Genomic DNA, 18,728 nt, shown 5'->3' on the forward strand with positions numbered 1-18,728 from the left:
CTTTATATTTATATATTATGTATATTACTCTCTCACTCTCTCTCGCTCTCCACCTCCGTCTTCCTGTCTCCATCCACCTGCAGTGGGCCCTGCATATAAGTGTGACGAGGACACAGAGTTTTCCTGTAAGACCAACTACCGCTGCGTTCCCCAGTGGGCGCGCTGCGACGGAACCAACGACTGCCTGGACAGCAGCGACGAGCAGGGCTGCGGTCAGTTTCACATTCCTTAGAAAGACAAGTTAATATTTTAAATATAGAGTCAAAACGATTTCGGACCACTAGAGGGAGTGCTAGTTTTTTGTGACCAGATCAAAACAGCGCAAGAATGCCTTGGAGTTCTTTGCTTCGCTGAGAGTTTGATATTTTATAAAGACTAAAGACATAAAAGGAACCGCTACAGGGACCTTACAGAACTGTATTTGGCAACACAAGAGTGAAGAAGCTTTATGACAAAACATCAGCCGAGAGTAGTGTTAGATACACCTCAAGGGCAAGTAAAGCCAAAAATCACCCATGATGTAAAATGTAATGAACGGTGACTTCATACCCCCCTCCACCCACCCTTGACCCCACCCACAGAGGAGCTGACCTGCGACCCGGTGGGAGACTTCCGCTGTGAGAACCACCGCTGCGTGCCTGTGCGCTGGCGCTGCGACGGCAGCAACGACTGCGGAGACGGTTCAGATGAGAAGGACTGCGGTGAGGTGCCGCTCTGTTGGTATTCATCCATCCATCTTTCCATCCATCCATCCATCCATCCTAGCTATCATACATCCAACCAACAAACCATCTATCATCCATCCATCCAACTTTCTATCCCTCTAGCTGTCATCCATCAGTCCAACCATCCATCAAATTGTCCAACCATATATTCATCCTACTATCCCCCCCCTCCCTCCCTCCATCCATCGAATCATCCGTCCCTTCAAACATCTATCTACCCATCCAACTTTTCCACCCTCCATCATTCATCCAACTGTCTGTCCGACCATGTATCATCCATCCATCTATCCCTCTAGCCATCATCCATCAGTCTAACAGTCTATCCAATTATCCAGCCATATATTCATCCAACTATCCCTCCCTCTATCGTGTGTGTGTGTGTGTGTGTGTGTGTGTGTGTGTGTGTGTGTGTGTGTGTGTGTGTGTGTGTGTGTGTGTGTGTGTGTGTGTGTGTGTGTGTGTGTGTGTGTGTGTGTGTGTGTGTGTGTGTAGAGCCAAGGCCTTGCTCGGAGAGTGAGTACCGATGTGACAATCAACAGTGCGTCCCTGGGAAATGGGTGTGTGACCATGACAACGACTGTGGGGATAACTCAGACGAACGTGACTGTGGTGAGAGAGTACACACACACACACAGTCAGCAAAACTTTCACATTTTCCAAAAACAATCAATCTTAGTTTACCCGCAGATGAACATGACAGGACTACTGTATGTCCTCAAAAGACTGCTGCTAATGGCTGCTTAGCAACAGCTGATGAGCACTAGATCAGGGGACTGGATTTTTTTTGTTCTTGTCTTGTGATTGTTGTGACCAGAAATGCTTGATGTGCCATTTGTAGTTTGTAAGCTTGAATTTGTTTGGTTTTTCTTTTTGTATTTTTAGTTTTTTTGGGGGGTTTTCTTGCAATGAAATTGCAGTAATTGACAAATAAATGTTATTTTATTTAACTAAGAAACTACTAATGAAGAAAGAGTCATATGTAATCACTTTCGATGATAATTTCCATTATACAGTACATTATGCCGTTTCATGCCGAAAAGTTGCATCAATTTCGCAAAATTGCAAGCTCATGGAGATGTGTAATTCGCAGTAATTATTGTTATCGCAAGATTTCAATTTCCTGGAAGGACTGACCGGTTGGTGGAAACCCCACGAGTGTGATGTCTCACATTAAACTCTATTCTTTGTTGTATGTGCACACCAGCACAAACATTCACACAGTAATACACAACCCCCCAGTGCATTTTCTAGTTTCTTCAACAAACTCACAAACATGCAACCAGGCACAGGCCAATGCGTTGCAGGAACTTGATATTCTACATAATCTCAAAGCAACCTCCCCATATGATTTCCACACAGAGCTGAAGACCTGCCAGCCTGGCTCATTCCAGTGTGACTCTGGTCACTGCATCCCCGATACTCTGCTGTGTGACGGGCACCCAGACTGCCAGGATCTGTCAGACGAGTTGAGATGTCGTAAGATAAACACTCTGCTAACCCTAACACTTACTGGTAGCTTGACCGGATATATATAAAGTGTGTGTGTGTGTGTGTGTGTGTGTGTATGTATATGTATTTATATGTGTGTATTTGTATATATATATATATGTGTGTGTGTGTGTGTGTGTGTGTGTGTGTGTGTATATATATATATGTATTTATGTATTATTATATTGTATTATATATATATATATATATATATATATATATATGTATATATATATATGTATGGCGGCAAATTGATTTTTTGCCTGTTTACTAGTCAGCACACACATTTTAGCTAAACCATGTGTGTTACTGATGATTGCTTGCCTATTAATCCTATGGTATAATTACTGTTTTAACAAGAACCTAAAATATTTGTGGTTAAAATTGTGTATTTGTCAAAAACATGTGGCAGTTGCTTCCGAAATCAATTAATTCAATCAATTTTTTTCAGTAGAGAGTGACGTGCAAAACAATAGTAGAACTATTAAACTGTCGGTGTCTATTTAAAGCTACTTTAAATCCCCTTCGAGCTTTAAATCTCCTTTAAATCCCCTTCAGAGTGTTTCAGAGTTGCAATTTTTGACCTGTGGGCAGCAGCCCATAGTGGTCCACTTGCGTAGTGCAAACGGGCTTCAAAATCATTGGCAAAATGTATGTAAGATTTTAATTAATTATTTTATTTTAATACGATTTGTAAAAACTCATCACAATATTGAAAGAAAACAAATTGAATTTCATAAAAGGTTGGGAACGGCTGTTCTAGTGTGACCACAGCAGGGCCAACAAGTCTTTGTCGGAGGAAGAGAGGCTGCCCTCTGACCTCACATGGATACTGACCCTCAGCCCTCACTACCCCCTCCAGCCACTCGTTTCCCCGGGGGCCGTTGGTGCCCTCATCACCAATTCCAGTGTGCGAACCGGCTGTGTGTGAGCCAGGGCTGGGTGTGCGACAGCGTGGACGACTGCGGCGACCGATCCGATGAGGAGCTCAGTCTGTGCTGTAAGACACGTTTCATATACAGTGGGGGAAATAATTATTTGATCCCTCACTGATTTTGTAAGTTTGCCCACTGACAAAGAAATGGTCTATAATTTTAGTGGTAATTTTTGGTAGGTTTATTATAACAGTGAGAGACAGAATATCAAAAAGAAAAAACAGAAAATCACATTAAATAAAAGATATAAGTTATTTTGCATTTCATTGAGTGAAATAAGTATTTGATCCCCTATCAAAACATGACTTAGTACTTGGTGGAGAAACCCTTGTTGGCAAGTACAGAGGTCAGACGTTTCTTGTAGTTGATGATCAGGTTTGCACACATCTCAGGAGGAATTTTGGACCACTCCTCTTTGCAGATCCTCTCCAAATCTTGAAGGTTTCGAGGCTGTCGCTTGGCAACTGGAAGTGTCAGCTCCAGCCACGGATTTTCTATCGGATTAAGGTCCAGAGACTGGCCAGGCCACTCCCATGACCTTAATATGCTTCTTCTTGAGCCACTCCTTTGTTGCCTTGGCTGTATGTTTTGGGTCATTGTCGTACTGGAAACCCATCCACCGCCCATTTTTAGTGTCCTGGCTGAGAGAAGGAGGTTGTCACCCAGGATTTCACGGTACATGGCCCCATCCATCTTTCCCTCGATGCGGTGAAGTCGACCTGTCCCTGAGCAAAGAAACACCCCCAAAGCATAATGCTTTCACCTCCATGCTTGACGGTGGGGATGGCGTTCTTGGGGTCATAGTCAGAATTCCTCTTCCTCCAAACACGGCGAGTCGCATTGATACCAAAGAGCTCGATTTTGGTCTCATCTGACCACATCCCCTTCTCCCAAGTGTTCTCTGAACCATTCAGGTGTTCATTGACAAACTTCAGACGGGCCTGTACATGTCCCTTCTTAAGCAGGAGGACCTCACGGGCTTTGCAGGATTTTAATCCATTACGGCGTAGTGTGTTACCAATGGTTTTCTTGGTGACTGTGGTCCCACAGCTGCCTTGAGATCATTAACAAGCTCCCCTCATGTAGTTCTGGGCTGATCCCTCACCTTTCTCATGATCATTGATACCCCACGAGGTGAGATCTTGTGTGGAGCCCCAGACCGAGGGAGATTGACGGGCATTTTGTGTTTCTTATATATTTCGAATAATCACTCCAACAGTTGTCTCCTTCTCACCCAGCTTCTTGCCAATGGTCTTGTAGCCTATTCCGGCCTTGTGCAGGTCTACGATCTTGTCCCTGATGTCCTTAGACAGCTCTTTGGTCTTGCCCATGATGGAGAGGTTGGAGTCTGATTGATTGATTCTGTGGACAGGTGTCTTTTAAACAGGTAACAAGTTGAGATTAGGAGTACTTTCTTCAAGCGAGAGGACTAATCTGTGGGAGCCAGAATTCTTTATGGTTGGTAGGGGATCAAATACTTATTTCACTCAATGAAATGCAAAATAAAACTAAAAGGCACTAAAAGTCCCAGAATTCCCTTCGAAACTGCAAAGTTTGCCTTCTTCTGATCGATGTGATTTGTTTTGTTTTTGTTGGTCACCGGAGGCGGTGGGGATATTATTCAGAGGGCTTTGTTTCTTTTCATGAATGTTCATCCATTTTCACAGTTTGATGACCACAACAAGCTATGCTGCTTTACCTAATTAACCGTGGCTGCCTCAAAGGCCACCAACAATGGAAACAGCATACACTGTCATGGCTGTAATTTGAACGGCTGTTTCTTATGAAGTTCTACATTCAAAAATAAGCATCAACTGTGTGATTTTGTAACAAAATTATCTTACGGTTACCACTTAAAATATTCTATGATCATGATCAGAGATAAGTGCAAAGCAATTTTCCTTTTTCTCCAACACTTATTTCTAGTCCTTCATCACATACCTGATAGTAGAGCTACGGCAAAGACTGGATGAAGCCGTTCAAAGAAAATAAACACATTTATATTCATGTTTGTTTGTGCTCGTGTGAGTAGTGAACATCACCTGTGAGATGCCGTCCAAGTTCCGCTGTTCCAACGGATACTGCGTCTACTCAGGACTGCTGTGCAACCAGAAGGACGACTGCGGAGACGGCAGCGACGAGAAGGAAGACCTCTGTACGACATTCACACACACACACACACACACACACACACACACACACACACACACACACACACACACACACACAAGAACACACCGCACACACTAAGATACAAATCACAAATCCATGCACAGAGGCTCAGACATACAGACAGATAGACAGGGTAAAACATACACATGAACATAGTGCAAAAGTAAAGACAGGCTGGAAAAAATATACACACGCAGACATATACATACTCTAATAACGATATGATAAAAATGCATTCCAGGCTATATGTAGGTCATTTGAATCGCTGAAAAACTTCCGTCCGCCTCAATCCATTCTTTTAAATCAGACCTTTCTATTTACTGTCTGTCTGTAAACCCTTGGCCTTTCTAGCGCCTGATGTGGATATCCCCTCAAAGGCAACAGTACTCTGCACAGAAAAACCAGGGAACTATAACATGGAGAGCAACAAAAAGTCTAGACTGAGCATCGGATTGCTGCATAATCCGTCTTAAAAAAATCGATTGGAACAAATTATTATGTTTGAAGGAGATTAGATTACAGAAATAGTTTGGGGTCAGCAGGGGTGCAGTGACTGATGGCTGGCACAACCAACAAGGAACATGTGTTCAATTTGATAAGTGTTTTTTGGAGAACATATGTTTGCATGGATGGATTATATGTCAATATACTTTTCTGTGTATTGGCATGTGTGATATTAATATCTTTATTATAATAGCAGTTATTTGTATCACACTCATAAAAGCCAAGTCAAAATGCTGTGTGTGTGTGTGTGTGTGTGTGTGTGTGTGTGTGTGTGTGTGTGTGTGTGTGTGTGTGTGTGTGTGTGTGTGTGTGTGTGTGTGTGTGTGTGTGTGTGTGTGTGTGTGTGTGTGTGTGTGTGTTAGGCCGGGAGCCCACGCTTCCTCCGTGCACGCTACAGGAGTTTAAATGCACCAACGGGCACTGCGTGGCTCTTCCCTACGTGTGCGACCACAACGATAACTGTGGAGACGCCACGGATGAGCTCGGCTGCAGTGAGTCTCCCTGCGCCTTTCGGTTGTTTGGATCCCCATTCACACGCATGACATTCCACCTGGACTTTATATCCTGACAAAAACGTATTATAAATCTCAATAAGCAAAATGAAACTTTATAAATAACTTACCAATTCTCAACAGATCAGATGAATAATTGACTTAAACTCATCCATATTTTGATTACCGCCTTAACTGAAACCTCAGCACATAGATTCCATTACTGGCAGTCAATTGAAAAGATTAAGATTAAATAGTTGAATACATTTTTATTATGTACTTGTTTGATATGCCTTGGAAGTGAAAACTTGCGCTGAAATTGACGTATTTTTCAAATAATACAGATTGTGAGAGGACTGAGAGGTTAATTTGATTCACATTATTGATAAGAAAGTTGTTGAAGAATCCCATTAAATCCCTGTCGTGGGAAATAACAGATTCACTCCAAAAGGAAATTATTATCTGTTGTTCCTCCTGAAGAGAGAGCCAACGGTGTCTACAATGCTACTCTCAATGATTATACTGTACTTATACTTATCTTATTTTGTGTACAAATACTCTTTTTTTCAGATTTTGGTACTGACCTCAACTGCGAGAAGAAGCCATGCGAGCACGATTGCACTAATCTGAATGGCACCGGGTTCATCTGCTCCTGCAGAGCCGGCTACAGAGTGGACCCCGACAGCACCTACAACTGCCTTGGTACAGCAACATTCTCAAAGGACACAAAGTCCTCAAAAAATACAATCAGTAGACTGGCGGGCCCTCAAAGTGCCTGCGACTGCCATAACCGGTGGAAGCATAGGATATTTACTACATAGGTTCTTTCGGCAGCAGCTTCTCACTGGGTTTAAATGCAGTCCAACAGGGGAAATGTTTAAGCCTTAACAAAATATATGAAATCCCTTTTTCAAAAAAAGGAATCTTTTCTCTTATTTTCAGTAGGTTATAAATTACGCTTGTCAGATTTAGGATTAAATCCTCTATCGGCGAGCTACTCCATCGATTGCGATTGACATTGATGACAGACAATATATATTTAATATCTGATATAAAAATCTGAGCATTGAAACGGTCTTAGTGCAGTTTACCGTGTTCTGAAACTGGAGAGGAGACGAGGGAGGGAGAGAGGGATCGAGGCTGTCTCCCTCTCCGCTCAGAGCTGTCCAGTAACCACTGGTGATCGGATCTTACTTCCCCGCTCTACAGTCCCGTGCAGAAACATTAAGGGGCAGGTGCTCAGAAAAAGAAAAGGCACATGGACCCCCAGCTCTGGTTCAGGCTCTCCCTCTAACCCTCTCCGCTCCAGTTTCAGAACACAATGCTCAGATTTTTTCCTAGCAGATAAATTAATAAAAAAATAGTCTGTCAACAATGTAAATCGCTATTGATGGAATTGATAGACTTCTGAATTGTAAATCTGCGCAAGCCTAGCCCAGACAATCTAACTCGATGGCTGTTCTCGCTTAAAAAAAAACAAAAAAAAAAAAAACCCACCGGGATGAAAATTGACACCATGTCATTGCCATGGGGCATCAATGAGCAAAGGGGCAGGTGCTCTGTGTCTTTTGCACTTTCAAAAATCAGCTGATTTGGCTGCATCTGCGTTAACATAAGTGACTAGAAACAGTAAGTTAAGTGGCTTCCTACTGGCAACCTGCTGTGGCCAACCTAACTCTGGATGTACTGGGCAATTGCAAAAAGTAGTTATTAGAAAGATGTAAGTGTAATTTTTTTTACCTTTTTTGAATAACATTAAGGCAAATGGAACTTCAATGAATAAAATAAATTGGGTTTTAAATGTTTGCCCCATCGGGCTGTATTGAAGCACAGTGAGAAGCTGCAGCAGAGTGGCACATTTCTCAACAGTAAAGCGTTCATCCAACGAGGGGTAGATTGAGAAATAAAGGAACCTTTCCCCCTATCCCTAACAAACCTATTCCCGACCCATCCCTTTGCTCTTCCAGACATCAATGAGTGCGACGTCCATGGTATCTGTCCCCAGATCTGTAAGAACACCAAGGGAGGTTACGACTGCGAGTGCGCCCCCGGATACCAAAAAGTAGGCGACGGAGACATGTGTGAGGCGGAAGGTGAGAGGAGGCGGTCGAGAATAAATGAATGCCGAATAGATGACTCAGACCGGGTTAAGGTGTTAAAGGTTTCCTACACGGTCGCCCCCAGGCTCCGCCCCTCTGCTACTGCTGCCGGAGAACGTTCGTATCCGAAGGTTCAACCTGCAAACAGAAACCTACCACGACTACCTGCAGGAGGAGGAACGCGTCATGGCGCTGGACTACGACTGGGACAGCAACAACACCGGGCTTAGTAAGATGGAAATGCAGAAATAAAAACGATAAACAAGAACAGCCGTTAGCAGATTTAAATATTCTTAAATACATCCATTTATTTATTTGCTTATTTACATAATTATTTGTTTGTATTTTGTAAAGATTCGAAGACTTTCATTTAAATTGGTGGGTTTTTAGTTTTTTTTTTTTACTTGCTGTTTATGTATAAGCTTATGGGTGTCTTGTGAAATGAAAATAAATTGTGAAATTTAAAAATTCCTAATATAAAAAAACGTCACAACTGGGTACAACTGTACCACATGTTCATTAAGACACACAATACACACCACCACCACCATAATAAAATACTTTGAAGTTCAAATGGATCACTTCTTTTCTGAAAATACATGAATAGAAATGATTTATTTTGTGTTGAACGTGACTACATTTGTCATTTTGTGTTGTATCAGGTATGGTGTACTTCACTGTGGCCGGTAAGGACTCTGCACCCGGTGCCATTAAGCGAGCGTACCTCCCCACTGTGGACGATGGCAGCAACAACATGGGTGCGGCCGTGGACCTCGGCATCAAGTACATCACCAGGCCAGATGGCATCGCAGTGGACTGGGTGGGGAGGTGTGCTGATGGCTTTATATATAGATTTATTATTTTAAAGCAAATTGTTTTTTATCCCGATAGTTGTTGTTTTTTTTGTTGTTGTTACTTTATTTACTGTACGTGTGTAGTTAAAGCTGCATCCTGTGAGATTACTGAACGGCAAATATAACCTACTCGCAATGAAACGGCGTCTTGGAAACAGAAAGTGACAGGGATAGCCCCCTGCACATTCTCCCGCTTATTACAAGGCTACTTACTAAATAGAAGAATACTCTGAGACTGAATATTGATTGGAAATGATTTTGAAAACGCTGTGTGTGTAGTTTAAGAGATTCCACTCAGAAAAATAGTCCACAACAACTAAGCCTAACACTGCACCTACAAAGAAACCCGACAAAAAAGAAGTCTCCCTACATGACATTTAACATATTTCCTGTTACGGTGACAAATTGGACATATCCACATTCCATTGTCGTTTCCATAATACTTTATACAAAATGACTACTTTTTCAATTGCAACTTGAAAATTAAGGATTCTTTTCCTTTTTTTTTTTTTTTTTTTTTTTTTTAAACACGCGTTTTCCCTCCTTGCAGAAATCTGTACTGGGCTGACTCCAGGGTAAAAAGGTTAGAGGTAGCCATGTTGGATGGACGCTATCGGAAGCACCTCGTCAAGACCGACATGGGCCAGCCGTCGGCCGTGGCCGTCAATCCACGACTTGGGTGAGACAGAGGCAGCGCTACGGGACGCAGAAACACGGAAAATATCATTCAGAACATTTTCAAACAAGGAATACAGTATGAAAGCTGCAGAAAGTTAAGGAAATTCCACAAATTGAATTATGTGAGTCACAAACTACTAGGTGTGCTTTATTTTGGTCGAATTTGGGTTTTTGGCTGCCCAGTTGCTAATTGGTAATGTATATATTGTATTAGATCATATTATTTTTATTTATATATTCAATTTATTTGACTTTTTTTTACTGTTTGAGGGCAATTTTGGGGGGAACTCGACATATATATTTTTTTACAATGCATTCATTCTACATAAATAATTACAATTAAGTACTCTGAGATTTTCACGATGTTTTTGTATTTGGTCTTGACAAAAAAAACCCACATCTCATCTGTTTTGTGATCTTCACCTTTTTAATTCACCCTCTCCCGCTCGCTTGCTCAGCATGCTGTATTGGGCGGACCGCAGCTCCCAGGCAAAGATCGAGTGCTCCTGGCTGGACGGGCAGCAGAGGAAGGTGCTGGTGGCAGATGGCCTGGGCTGGCCCACCGGCCTCTCCATCGACTTCACCAACGGTGACCGGCTGTACTGGTCCGACTCCAAAGAGAGTCGTATAGAGTCGGTGCTGCCTTCTGGGGAGGATCGCAGAACTGCACTGTACATCGGTGAGGAAATGTTTTTCTGTCCCACTATGATTATAATCAAAATGCTGGAAATGGTTCCGGAAATTCTTTACCGTTAAAGAGGTTCACGACTGTCAAAATTATTCATTCCCCATTTTGGACAAAATGTTGAGTCCAGGATCCCTCTTTAGTATATTAGCTTTCTTTCTTTTTTTTAACCTAGATCTTATTTCCCCATCATTGGAATCAGAATCTTTTAAATTAAATTAAAGTGATCTGGTATTGAGAGAACAAAATTCTTGGTGACTGGCTCATCGTTCTAGGTATTGCAGCTCGTTGTGCTGTGACTTGGCTGAAGCTATTCTCTCAATACTGGATCAATTCAGTCCAAAAATAAGGATTAGTATTCAAAAATATTGGAGTTTTCCTTTCATGCGTTTTTTGGGATTGCCGACCACAAGCACTGTCCTTTCGCCCGTTTCATCAGAAAATGGGAGAATCCAAAATACAACACATTATAAATAGAAAATTCCAAGTTTTAATTTCTCTGAAGGTTAGCGAGTTGTCCATATCAAACATGATGATAATATTTATAACCACAGGTATCCCTACTTCCCAAATGTCCACTTCCATTAACCATGTGCTTGAACTCTCGCAGACGTGCGGAACCCATTCAGCGTCAGCGTGTTCGAGGGCCACATCTACTGGAGCACGCAGGAGAAAGGGGAGGTGTTCCGGCAGGACAAGTTTGGGCGCGGTACCAAGACCAAGCTGCTGAGCGCCGGACCCTGGCTCACACAGATCTCTCTCTACCAGCAGCAGAGATACGACTCCATCGCCAGTCAGTCTCACACACACACACACACACACACACACACACACACACACACATACATAGACAAGCTTTTATCGATGCGCAGATGGACACACACTGACACACACCGGCAGAAATGCACACATGGTCACACAGATGGCCCTTTAACACAAACAAACACACACAGATGGACACGTAACCCTGAATGCCCGCACACTTACATAAATGCACACACACACACATCATAGCACACAACACCTCATGTGTAAAATAAAATCAACCACATTTTAATTATTTCTTTATTTCTTTATTATTAATCTGCTGTGCTAACTGCTGTACAGAAAATACTACTAACTTCAAACAAACCAGTGCCTGCCCTGATGCTAAATCAATATATTATGGAGATCTAACATATTGATATTGTTGTTGTTTTTCTTGCATTATTTGTCATTTCAATACTGCATTTATAATGTTTACAGCATTTAATTTAGCATTTAACACGTGACAGTGATATCACAAGGTGACACCGAGGCAGGTGTGTGAAATTAGTCAACTTCCACTTTATCTTCATTAAAGTAAAACATATCTAAGAAGAGATTTGCAATATTTTAAAGAATACACCAATTAAAGTAGCAATCTCAAACAATTATTTTGTTTAAAAAATCTCATATGTTACATTTATACATACAGATGATAGTATGAATTTCTACTTTAATTGTATTTGTTTCCAACTTTAATTGTAAAAATATTTAATAAATAATTAACAAAAACATATTTAAATAATAGAAAAATAGGCATAATCTTTTGTAATACACTCTAGAATATAGTAATATATTGATATATTTTGCAAGATATATGTAGAGTCCTTCATTCAAATTAAGATTTGCAATATAATATTTATAGTATTTTTTTTTTTTTTTTTATATATAATATTTTTCACTTTGTTTTTTCCCCTCTCCAGTGAAATCTCCATGTAAGGGAACCTGCAGCCACCTGTGCTTGCTCAGGCCGGGGGGCTACACCTGCGCCTGCCCTGAGGGGACCTCCTTCTTCCCGGGCAGCAACACAGAGTGTGATGCTGGTGAGAGCTGCTTCATCTGTTTTCTAAAATACAAGATGAAATAAGACTTTTTTTTTTTTTTTTTTTTTTTTTTAAATCCCTGTATCAAATTCAGCTTCAATATGGCAAACGCATATCTGAAACATCAACCTTTTCGTTTGTCCTTAGGATTTGACCCAGCACCCATCATGCCACCTCTGTGCCAGTGCCGAAACGGCGGCACCTGCTACTTTGACGACAACAAGGCTCTCTGCATGTGAGCATGTGAATATATACATAGTGAACTGATCAAGGGTAGATAACGAGTAGATGACATAGGCCGCAATCATAGAGGTTGGGGTGTTACTTTTTGACTGGTTTGATCTGATGTGTTTGACAGATGCCCTCCAGAGTGGATGGGAGACCAATGCCAGACCAATACATTTGACATATTTGCAACGTCAGGTACGCTCCGTTCCTAATGATCGTGGGGTTGTCGAGCAGTGTTGAGAAGTTTGGGGTTGATCTGAAGTCCCTTCACTGTCTTTCAGTGGGGCTTGTGATCGGTGTGACCGTCATGGTGGTGGGTCTGCTCATCTGCCTGGTCTATATGGCCAAGAGGAAGTCCAACATCATGGAGACGCTGATCAGCAGCATGCCCAGTATGCCCAGGATGCCCAGTATGCCCAACTTCAGGTACGGAGAGAAGACAGCACTACTGTTACCTGCTGTCTCTGTGTTATTTCATTTTTAAACATTTTCTCTTGCCAAAGTAACTTTCAAATTCACCATTTAAGCCAGAAGTGTCCAAAATACGGCTTGGGGGCCGGATTCCTCTGACAGACGGGGGGTCATTTTGGGCTGGAAGAAAGAAAAAAGTTGTAAAAAAAATTATGCATTATTCAGTATTTCAATATTGTCAATGTTTGTCATATTTTTAATGTTATTTATATGTTGGAGAAATATTCACATTCAGTGATAAATACGTGTGCAATTTACTTGAAGCACACAGTGAAAGTCCAAGTGAAATTGGTAATATCGTCACTTCCAACATAAATAGTATTATTCAGAATGATATTTAAGTAAAATTTTCATATTTACGATAGGCGTAAAACTTTGTTTTGGGAGTGAAAAAGAGATCTAGGTCCATCTCCACCCGTTCGCCATCACTAAGTCTGAGTGATGGATGAAAACAGGCGTTTCTATGGAGACGCAGCAGTCAGCCATGATAACGGTTAATTTTTTATTAAATTTTTAGAAATGCTTGGTCTCCAGATGCACCCGCATCCTTTGGGGGTGAAACGAGGCCAGATCCTGAAGTGGTGAGTGGGGATTGTGTTTTTACAACGTCTCCCGACAGAACTGAATGTTTCAGCCTCATAAATGAAGAAACTTTAGACTTGCTGAAGTGTTTTTGTTTTTTTGCTGTCTAATACCAGGTGCCCTGTACGTCTGTGTGCACGGTGGATGCCGGGGGGAAGACGTTTGACAACCCAGTGTACCAAGGAGGAAGTAAGGAAGGACCGGCTCCAAACGGTGGGGGCACCACCCTCCTCGTGCCGAGGGGAAAACCCGCGGTGAGTTCAAAACCCTCTGGAGAGGATGTTTTCTTTTGGGCATTTTGGCTTTGTTTATATCCATGGAACCATTTTTTTCAGTGGCAACTCTGCGATAAATCCAAAAAATACAATGATTTGTGTCAATTCAGGAAAATCTATAGCTGCCAGCAGCCAAAAATCGAAGAAAAGTAAAACTTGGAGACAGCACTATTGAAAGCTTAATTTTTATTTTTTTTCCATATGTTTTAATGTAAACAAATGAATTAATAAATGAATTAATTAATAAATCATTATCTTATCTCATCTTATATTATGTAATGAGATGAGTGACTTATGGCAAAATTTATAGAATAGGTTTTTCTATGGGCACGACACAATATCTTGTCATCAAATTCACATAAAATCTCCACCTATAGTCATAAATCCTGTGTTGTTTGAAAAGTTTAAAATCTGTACTTTTGCCAATTTTTCTCCCCTTGTTTCGTTCGAGCTATGAGTGAGAAGTGATGAACCAAGTAATAAAACCTGCTGGTTGTCGTCCCCTGTGAACGGAAACATTTTATTTTTTCCATCAAATTCATTGTTCGCTTTAATCACTTTGTGGGCTAAGATTTAGTTAGATGCCTCAGTTGTGTGATGACAAATAATGTACCTAGAAATACTTATAGCAAAGTAACAAATAAATCATTGTTTTCCAGTTCACCTTTTCAAGATAAGTGAACAGACGTGAATCTTAAGTGTTCTTCTCTTGGTTCTCAGGAGAACATTCCAAATGCTCTGTACACAGAAGAGGTTCGGGTGGCTTCCCCACCCAACGGCGCTGGAGAAGAACCTTCCAGCGCCACTTCTGCCAAGGTCTGTTCCATAGATTGTTATTGCAGTGGGTTTTTTTTTGTTTGTTTGTTTGTTTGTTTGTTTTTCGGCTTTTTGTTTTTTAGTTTTTTCATTAAAATGCTCTCCAGTCATTTTAAGGCAACATCTTGTTTTAAAATGTTTGAAATGTATTCACTTTTTTTCCTCTCAGAATGAAAAAGATCTCTTATTTTTCCTGATATGGCTATTGATTAATATCTTCTAGTACTGGAGTTCCCAAAGTTGTATTTATATATATATATATATATATATATATATATATATATATAGTATTTCTTTCTCCAATTCCTCCAATAACCCATAGGGGATCCCAGTTTGGGAACACTGGTTTTAGATAGCTGTCATGTGTTGTTCGCAAACCAATGTCTAATTGTTACCACTGTTGTTTTCGTGTGACGCCCCTTGAAGCCATTTTCAATCCATTTTAGGGTTTTTTTGAAAATCCAGCGTTTGTGTCAGAATCGCCGGATCATAACTTCACTTCCGAACAACCAGCTGCCCAGAAGGAACAGGTAACCATGGAGACGAGCCCTTCACATCACAACACGCTGCATCTGACACACAATAAAAAAAAAAAAAGCAATAAGCCAATAATAATATTACAGTAGGTGCTGTTAGACTGTGTATCATCCCGGCGGTTCATTATTCAATCGTTGAATAATTACGACCTTGCTGATATACAGTATGACATCATCACCTCAAGTGTGGTATTGCTTCTATAAAATATTTCCCTGGGGATTCCATGAGCAAACAAAAGTGTTGCAAAGCTGCACAGGGACACTCAGTGTGCCGTGAGTAATGCTGAGCGAGGGAGTAAAAAAAGACAAAAGTTGTGCTTGCGTGTTGAATAATCTCATCTACACATTGGCTTCATGTCAACTTGACAACTTATTGGCCTCAAACACAGCATTTATAGGAATTGCAACGCCATTGTTGAGATGATTACCTTCTCAATCATAGAACATTTATTATTCGTCCTCCGCTTGGATTTTGCTTTCAGTCAAGTCAATTTTCTTTGACCTCGTAGACAGAATTCCACAAAAGTCAAAGTGACTGAATATATTTTTTTTCCAGCTGAACAACGGTTTCACGCTGGTGTGCAAGCTTCCATTTTATAAACATTTCACTGCAAATATCTTTTGTGCTGGGAGTGGCGGACCCCGCCACCAACAATGGAAACAGCATATGGAGGAGCACATGCTCAGCGCAAATACATTGAATGGCTGTTTCCTTATAAAGTGCCAGCTTAAGAATGTATCAAATATTGGATTTAAAAAGAATAAAATAAAAAATTATATGGATTTTCACTTTAAACTTTCTCCACTTACGGAAATTAAACTTGGGAAATTAAAGGTATTGAAAAAGAAAGCAGGTATATGTGATTTAATCTTTGATCCTTGTGTTGTCTTGGAAGTTTGAACCCATAGGGGACGACGATCAGGGCGACTTGTGTATAAATCCCTTGTACACGGTAAGTCCATGGTGGAAATAAACGAGTCTGATCTTGGAACAAATCCAATCACGAGTGGCTGAACTCAAAATGAAAAGAAAACTTTTCTCATGTTCAAATTCCTTTGTGCAAAATTTAAAAAATACATTTGGTTTTCAGGAACGTCCTTTATAATTTATGCTCTACAATGATATATTTTTTGTTTTTGCATGCGGGTATTTGAAGGTTTCAGACATCTATTAAACTAATCAAATAATCAATTAACGACCTGTTCGATCATCATTAAATTCACCACAATTCATTTCATTAAGTCTGTTTTAGATTGGTATCATTATAAGAAAAAAAATGAGAACACCTGATATTGTCTTTTGTTTCGGATTATGAAATGAATACAATTTTATACTGCATTTTAAACTGCTGGGTAAACTCAAGCAAGTTCAAGATGTCTGTTAGATGTCATCAATTTAGATAAATATGGTACAAAACCATATTGTCAAATTGACATTTTAGGCTACAAATTATTTGCATGGACGAATCAAATAATTTCAAAAGAATCGACGATGAATCATTTGGTGAAATAAAAGTTACTTCCACCCCTCGTTCCCTATTTTGCCTTCATTTAAAAATCACCCCATGTTCAACAAAAAAAAACAATTCAATGTGCGCTACTGCTCATCCAATAGGATCCCACGCAGCCAGCTGCTCCATGCCAGTCTGATGCATGATTTGGCCTCTGACCTCTACTTCTGGGACCCGTCTAGACCACATTCCATGAGGGACCAGATCCGGACGACTTTGGAATTTTTGTTTAGCGATGGATGGGATGTTCACGTCCTAAAGCCCGAGTGGGATTTTAATTGATCTGTGGAAAGTTAAAGTCATCCATTCAAGTACAAAAAAACCCATCTTAAATTGGTTAAAATACTTGATATTAAAAGTACTAGCTCAACATCATGACCGTATTTCTCGGTGTGAAGTTCATCCCTAATGCTGTTTTGGTGAAGCTAAAAGCAAGTTTTGGTTCCTCTAATGGTTTCTTTGTGGTTATGGTTTATGCTTTTTGTAGAGGAAAAATTAGGGGGAACATTTTTGTTCAACATCAGAATAATGAAAAATATTTAATTTGTATTTTTTCTGTCATTTGTATTAAAAAAATCGAATTTCATTATTCTTAATGAAGACAATTTGAAATATGGGACACTTTATATTAAGAGCACATTTTGATATAGAAATATAGATATAATATCAAATATAAAATAGAAATATATATCAAGGGTTGAAAATATGTAATTTAACAATAATATAAGAAATCATAAGAAGGTTAATAGAATAAATATTTTATGTAGTATATGTTTTTATTTAAAAAATATATATATGCATGTGAAATATAAAAATACTGTGATGATATTTTGGGCATATCTCCTAGCTCTAGATGTACAAATCACAAAAGGAAGCAGGATAGGATGGGGGAGAGGGAAGAAAAGGGGGAGAAGTGAGGGGCAGCTCGGTGAGGAAGGGGCGGAGAGCAACGCGTGTGAGGGAGGGAGAGAGAATAAATGGATAAAATACTCTATTTTATTATTTTTATGATATTGTGAAGTCCATCCCGAATGCCATTTTGCTGAAGCTAAAAGCAAGTTTTGGTTCCTCTAAGGGTTTCACGTAGTCTTCAAACTAAAAAGCGAATCATTTTCATCAGTTTTATGAAAAAACATTTTATTACAGATTCATGTGCTGGAGTACAAAGTATGGTGTTTGCTTTGAAATATAGTGGAGTTAGTCTCCTTGAAACGGAAATAGTCTGTATACCTAAAAACTCTACTCAAGTGCATTTACTTGAGTAAAACTACTGTGTTGCTTCAAAGGTACCTTCCATCAGGGGTTCCCAAACCAGGGTCTGCGGCCCTCTAAGGGTCTGTAGAGGAATGGTAATGAGTCCACAGGAGACATTTTTTTTTATTTTATTTTTTTGGTGTCGTAATTTTTGTTTGTTTATCCTCAAAATCTATATCGGCCTACACTACACATAACTAATAAGCACTAATTGTCGGTGAAATTTAAGTAAAATCTTGTATTTATATTTCTGTAGCCTGTAGCCCTCTCCCCGGCCAGGACTTAAGGCGTTTTTTCCACCAAAAGTACATGGTCAGAAATATTTTTCTGATTGCTTGTATAAAATAGGGCTTTTTTTAAAGTAGAGGTTTGATTGCTGGTGTCCACTCTGCAGTGTTTGTCCTTTTAAAATGGTGGAGTTGTTTGAATGCATTCAAATAACAGAAAATCATGTTGATTGCTTCAATTTTTGGGTCTGTGGTGTCCACACACACGTTTTTACACTGGTATCAAAGTGAGGTCCGTTTAAATACACGTGATAAGTGAGGACCCGTGTTTCTGGTGCACTGTGAATTTG

General features: G+C 40.2%; 1 protein-coding gene across 1 annotated transcript in view; it reads left to right on the top strand.

Annotated features, from left to right (window-relative positions):
* lrp2b (low density lipoprotein receptor-related protein 2b) overlaps nt 1-18,437 on the top strand; it is a gene marked incomplete at both ends in the record, with an annotated part of 76,722 nt that extends 58,285 nt beyond the window's left edge. Inside the window, 23 exons of the mRNA XM_080021283.1 lie at nt 84-212; nt 582-701; nt 1,218-1,334; nt 2,085-2,201; nt 3,076-3,213; nt 5,181-5,303; nt 6,187-6,315; nt 6,886-7,017; nt 8,283-8,408; nt 8,500-8,643; nt 9,077-9,242; nt 9,819-9,947; nt 10,405-10,625; nt 11,242-11,424; nt 12,359-12,478; nt 12,626-12,713; nt 12,837-12,901; nt 12,988-13,132; nt 13,695-13,758; nt 13,876-14,013; nt 14,755-14,850; nt 16,283-16,339; nt 18,408-18,437. Of these exons, the coding sequence (XP_079877409.1) occupies nt 84-212; nt 582-701; nt 1,218-1,334; nt 2,085-2,201; nt 3,076-3,213; nt 5,181-5,303; nt 6,187-6,315; nt 6,886-7,017; nt 8,283-8,408; nt 8,500-8,643; nt 9,077-9,242; nt 9,819-9,947; nt 10,405-10,625; nt 11,242-11,424; nt 12,359-12,478; nt 12,626-12,713; nt 12,837-12,901; nt 12,988-13,132; nt 13,695-13,758; nt 13,876-14,013; nt 14,755-14,850; nt 16,283-16,339; nt 18,408-18,437 (2,777 nt within the window). The remainder of the gene's footprint in view (nt 1-83; nt 213-581; nt 702-1,217; nt 1,335-2,084; nt 2,202-3,075; nt 3,214-5,180; nt 5,304-6,186; nt 6,316-6,885; nt 7,018-8,282; nt 8,409-8,499; nt 8,644-9,076; nt 9,243-9,818; nt 9,948-10,404; nt 10,626-11,241; nt 11,425-12,358; nt 12,479-12,625; nt 12,714-12,836; nt 12,902-12,987; nt 13,133-13,694; nt 13,759-13,875; nt 14,014-14,754; nt 14,851-16,282; nt 16,340-18,407) is intronic.
* Nucleotides 18,438-18,728: the final 291 nt, after the last annotated feature.

Source organism: Zeus faber (assembly GCF_960531495.2).
Source record: "Zeus faber genome assembly, chromosome: 20".
NCBI classification, from domain to species: domain Eukaryota; kingdom Metazoa; phylum Chordata; class Actinopteri; order Zeiformes; family Zeidae; genus Zeus; species Zeus faber.